The following is a 5224-nucleotide window of genomic DNA, read 5'->3' as shown; positions in this document are numbered from 1 at the left end:
CTCCCTCCGCGCCCTCCTCCGCCCGGCTCCCCATTCCCGTCTCCCCGCTTTTCCTTCCCTCGCCTGCCCCACAGCCCGGCCCCGATGGCCTGAGCCGGCATCACAACCTTTCCCCTTCCTCTCCCTCTTTCCCTGCTTGCCGTTCGCCCTCCCCCGCCCGCACAGCCGCTCGAGGCGCGTCGCTGCCGGACCTGGCGTCCTTGCGTGTGTGCGTCCTTTGTCCCTGCTTGCTCGTGAGAGGCGCAGGTGAGAGCCCCGCCAAAGGAGGCGTATAAACTGACACCCAACCTCTCTCTCTCTCTCTCTCTCTCTACCCCTCCCCCCTGCCCTCGCTCCCTCGTGCCCTCTCCTCCTCTCTTTCTTCGCCTCGGTTTCAGACTCCTCCTGTGCTGGCAAACTTGGAGCCCCCCCTCCTCCCTCCGTCCCTGGGCTTGCAATGGTGACGCGTGATCTATCGCCGCCGCTGGCGGCCGAAGGGGCCGCAATCCCCGCGGCTTCGAAGGGTAACCCGGTTCGGTCAATCACCACCCCGGCCCATGGTGATGCCCCCGCGGTTGAGCCTCGGCTTGCGCCCCCTCGATCAAAGTCCATCTCAGTCATCGACACGGCCGTGCCCTTCGACGCCGGGGCCATCACCCCCCCGCTGCCGGTCACTGATGACACCCCCTCGGAGCAGGTAGGCCATCATCCCACGACCCATGGGCATGCCCCTCCCGCCGCCCTTTCACCTGCAACTCGTCTCCGCATCTGCGCCTCTCTCTCTCTCTCTGTCTCTGTCTCCCCGCTTCTCGGCATGCCTTATTTACCGGCTCCTATTTCTCCGCCCCCTTTTGCCGAGTCAGGCCATTCCTCCAAAGCCCCTCGACCAGGCGGTAGACGCCCCCTCCGCCTCCTCAACTCACGGTCAGGCCACCGGGTACGCCTGGGCTCTCGCCTTTCCCACCTCTTGTGGTTTCACTCTTCCCTGGCGCGCCGCTTACCCCTGCCCTTCTTGCTTTTCCTTCTCTCCGCTCCTTCTCTCCCTCCCTCCCCCTCCTCTCTCTCTCTCTCTCTCTCTCCCCCCTTGTGCCGTCCAAAGTCCCAAGAGTGTGCCATCGGCTCGGCCGAATGCTCCGCCCCCGCCCCAGCAGGGAGCCCCCCTGCCGCCGGGCTGGGAGGCAGCCTACACCCGGGATGGATTGCTCTTCTTTGTGGACCACAACCGAAAGATCACCACCTGGGATGACCCCCGGCGGGTGGGATCCGGCGCGGCACGCTCCATGCCTCGCCGATCTTCTTCGGTGGGAAATTATCCCGCAAATGGCGTCCACCGGTGCGTCACCTCCATTTGCCTCGCGCGTCTGCCTGCTTGCCCCTCTCTCTCTCTCTCGCTCGGTGTCGAATGCCCGATCACAGGCATGCGCCTCGGCCATTGACGTGCTGATTGATGTTCGCCCATGTGCCTCGGCCGCCTCTGCTGCCCTCCTCCTGCCCCTCCCTCGCCAGGACCCCGCTCACCCAAACGTCGCTCAGTGTCCGGCGCCGGGCGCCATTCGGCGCGGCTGGCGCCCGGCCCGGGACCGAGACAACAAGGCTGCCGGCACAACGGCGTCCCAGCCAAAATGCGATGGCCGCCTCGGTCTCTTCCCCGGTCGCGGTGGACCGCTCCTCGCGGCTGCTTCTGTCGGCGGCCGTGGCATCGGTCTTGGCCCTGTGCGCCTTCGGGGTGTACTTCCTGCTGGTGGTGCCAGGCCCAAGAGGACACGGGCTGGTTGGGGGGACCCCGGGCGGACAGCCCGCACCACCCGGCGGGCCCCTTGATAGATGGATCTCCGAGGTGGCCCGGCAGCTGGGGCTGCTGGTATACGGTCGCGCTGGGGCCGGGCCTGCGGGTCGAATACCCGAAGCGGCTTAAGCCGCCCCCTCCCCATCCACCGAGGAGCACATGCGTGGGTTTGCCTCCCCTGCCTCCATCCTGCCTCCCTCGCCCTGTCCCCTGCCGCCGTGGGCCGCGCGCCAGCACGCCAGACGAAAAGGCACGAAGCACCGGGCGGGGCGGGGGACTGAGGGAAGGGCTTCTCACCCCCTTGCTGTGCCCCGCAATTGCCGCACATGGTCATGTGCATCTTCAGATACGATCGTCGATCCGACGCTCAAATACCTCCCCCCAATTCCCCTTCCCCCCCCCCCCCCCCACACACACACCACACACGGGCAGAGAAAAACCATTCAAAGAGCGTGCCTCGGTTGGGGCGTGGCGGTGCCTCTCTCCCTCTCCTCCCCCCTCTCTCTTGCCATGCCCAGAGGAGGAGGAGGAGGAGGCGGAGGCCAGGCCGGCGAGTAGTTTTGATTGCCCGTTCCGCTGGCGTGTGCCCTTGCCAAGCCTGCTTCGCCCTGCACGTCATATGCCGCATGCCACACACACACACACAGGCACAGACGCAAGCACACACCATGAGAGAGAGAGAGAGAAAGAAAAAAGAAAGAAAGTTGCCCCCCCCTTCTATCCCCTCGGGAGCGGCGAGGTGTGCTTTTATCTGGGCAGGTCGAATAGGACAACAAGTGATGCATTGGCGCGGGGTGCCCCGCTGTGTTTTCTCTTCTCCAACTGCCCAAGTGTGAGCCGTCCCTGCTGGTGCAATTGCCCGGAGAAGGGGGGAAGGGGGCGGGGAGGAGAGGGCGCTTCCACGAGAAGGAGGCACAAAGGGGAGAGGGGTGCCTTGGAGGCGTATGTCGACACACAGGGGCGTCCATCCTCCAGAGGGAGAGGGGGGGAGACACGGCAGGCAAAGCCGGAGAAAGGGAGACGCTCACAGACGGGCCGATGTTCACAGGCTGCCCGATGTTGGGAGGCCGCCAAAGTCATCGTGCCAGGTCTGGCGGATGCGGTTGTGAAGAGAGAGGATGGCAGCTGGGGACCGGACCGCGCCGTGGTCCAAACTCTGCAGGGCGTTCGACCGGCTGAGAACCATGGCCAGGATGCGATCGAGGATGTTGAGCTCGGCCGCGGGCGAGGCAGGGTCAAAGTGGCCCAGCGGGCAGGGCTTGTGCGGCTGCTTGGTTGCCAGGCGCTGGAGCTCCTCCAGGAGGGTGATCTTGAAGGAAAGAGGCCGGTTGCAGAGGGCAATCTCCCGCTGCAGCATTCTGCGCGCCCGAAGGCCAACCAGACACGCACACGCGCACACACGCACACACGTACACACGTACACAAGTACACACACACGCCGGGGGATGCACATGCGTATACGCACATTTGCATGTTTGTATGTGTCAGAGCCACGAGGATGCACGGAAGAAGAAAGGAAAAGGGGAAGACCGTCGCCAGCACGGCCGGGCGCACCTGAAGGATAGCTTCTCAGTAGCGGAGAACCAGAAGCGGGACTGGACAAAGCGCCAGGTGTCGAGCGAGTCGCGCATGCCGTGGCACAGACTCCGGGGGTATTCCACCGGGGCCCAGTAGTCGCGCGGTCCGGTGGCGTCGCCAGTGAAGAAGGTAGTCGGCCGGTTGTCGGCCCAGGTGTCGGCCGTGGTGTGGATGGCCAGGCCCATGTCGAACAGCTGGTCGAGCATCTGCTCGAAGTCGTGTGCCGGTGCCGCATCCTCCTCATCCTCGTAGTCCTCCTCCTCCTGCATGTCGGGCAGGCCATCGGAGGCCAGGTCCGACGCATAGTCATCATGCATGCCCAGGCCCTGGTGCGACTCAAAGTCCGAGGGCAGCGAGTCATGCGGGTCGTCGTCATCATCATCGTCGTCGTCGTCGTCAGCTGGCTCTTCCTCAGACAGAGGAGCCGAGTCGCTGCCGGCCCCATGCTCATGGTCGCTGTCTGCGGTGTCCTGCTCCTCCTGCTGCTCCTCCTCCTCCTCATCATCATCATGCTCATACTCATCGATGGCGGCCCCCTCCTCGATGCCAGGGCCGTGGGCCTTGGCGGGCGAGCGCTTGCCCCCACGCGTGGGGCGGCCCTCGTGCTCCAGGTCGCCATCTTCATGGGTGAGGCTGTCCCTTCCATCGGCAGACTCGTGCCCCTGATCAGGGTAGTCATCCTCCTCGGCGTGGAAATCGTCCTCCTCAGCGTGGAAATCGTCCTCCTCGCCGTAGAAGTCATCTTCCTCGCCGTAGAAGTCGTCCTCCTCGCCGTAGAAGTCGCCATCCCCCTCCTGGCCATAGTAATCGTTGTCATCCTCCTCGTCGTGGTACTCGTCATCGTCGTCATCATGGCCCTCCGGGTTGCCATGGCGATTGCGCGTGCTTCGGCCGGCAGTCGATCCGGAGGCGCCCTCCTGGCCGTGATACAGGAGATCGATGACCCGGCGCTGCATGCGAAGGTACGAAATGGCCAGCGGGTTGGTCGGCTCGTAGCCCGGCCGGCCGAAGTTCTCATCCTCCAGGTACAGGTTGGTCACCTGGTCGGAGTTGATGGCCCCATTGGACATGGCCGTCCAGTTGAGCAAGATCACCGGCCGGTCCAGGTCCCCGGCCTCCGGAGAATGGTCGTGGTCCAGCAGGATGGACCCCAGCAGGCTGACTTGGCCATCCGCGTCCAGGGTGAGGCGCGCGTCGTGGCACCGGCGCCGGAGCCGAGGAGCGCCATCCTCATTTTCCTCATCGTCCTGGTGATCGCGGCCGCGATGGTCCTCACCGGCGTCGCCGTCACCATCGCCACCATCGAGATGGTCATCCTGGGTGTCATGCGCAGCGTGCCCATCGTCCAGATCGCCGGGGTCCTCTTGCGACTCCGGGCCCGGGTCCTGGTCCGAATCGGTGGCCGGATCGAAGTCGGGCTCGGTAGAATGGTCGTCCGAGTCCGGGGCATCGGAAGACAAGTCCATCATGGCGGGCAGGGGCATGGGCTGCTGGGGTTCCGGGGGGGCCTTCGCGCGTGCCATCGACTGATCGATCTCCCACTCGATTTCCCAGTCCTCGAGGGGGGCACCGGGCGCGGCCGGGGCCGGGGCCACCGCGGCCGTCCGGTCAACAAGTGCCTCCGGGAAGTGCTGCTCGATCAGCCCATCGATGGCCGAGAGGCGTCCCTCCAGGAGGTCCTTCTCCTGGTGAAGGTGCTCAAGCCGGGCCACCGGCACCGGGACCGGCCGGCTGTCCGCCGAGGGGTGCCCGCTGGTGGGATCCATGCTGTATGGTGAGGCGCGGGCTCTCTTGGGAGCGAGGGGGAGATGCTGCGCAAGCGCGTGTGTGTGTGCGGATGTGTGTGGCGGCAGGGGAAGAGGGAGAGGGGGCGGGGGGGGG

At 65.6% G+C, this 5224-nt stretch overlaps 2 protein-coding genes across 2 annotated transcripts in view; one reads left to right on the top strand and one right to left on the bottom strand.

Moving 5' to 3' along the window:
• Positions 1 to 2174, top strand: part of H696_02015 (hypothetical protein) — a 2583-nt gene extending 409 nt beyond the window's left edge. The window contains exons 2-5 of the mRNA XM_009495913.1: positions 378 to 676; positions 843 to 916; positions 1079 to 1312; positions 1486 to 2174. Of these exons, the coding sequence (XP_009494188.1) occupies positions 437 to 676; positions 843 to 916; positions 1079 to 1312; positions 1486 to 1894 (957 nt within the window). The 5' untranslated portion in view covers positions 378 to 436 and the 3' untranslated portion in view covers positions 1895 to 2174. The remainder of the gene's footprint in view (positions 1 to 377; positions 677 to 842; positions 917 to 1078; positions 1313 to 1485) is intronic.
• Positions 2175 to 2436: 262 nt separating this feature from the next.
• H696_02014 (hypothetical protein) lies at positions 2437 to 5109 on the bottom strand (the record flags this gene model as incomplete). The annotated part of the gene is made up of 2 exons (XM_009495912.1): positions 2437 to 3123; positions 3320 to 5109. 2 exons carry the CDS (start codon positions 5107 to 5109, stop codon positions 2808 to 2810), a joined length of 2106 nt encoding a protein of 701 aa, XP_009494187.1. The 3' UTR covers positions 2437 to 2807.
• Between the last annotated feature and the right edge of the window lie 115 nt (positions 5110 to 5224).

This window comes from Fonticula alba (assembly GCF_000388065.1).
Source record: "Fonticula alba strain ATCC 38817 unplaced genomic scaffold supercont2.3, whole genome shotgun sequence".
Classification (NCBI taxonomy): Eukaryota; order Rotosphaerida; family Fonticulaceae; genus Fonticula; species Fonticula alba.
This window is presented reverse-complemented; position numbering and strand designations above follow the sequence as displayed.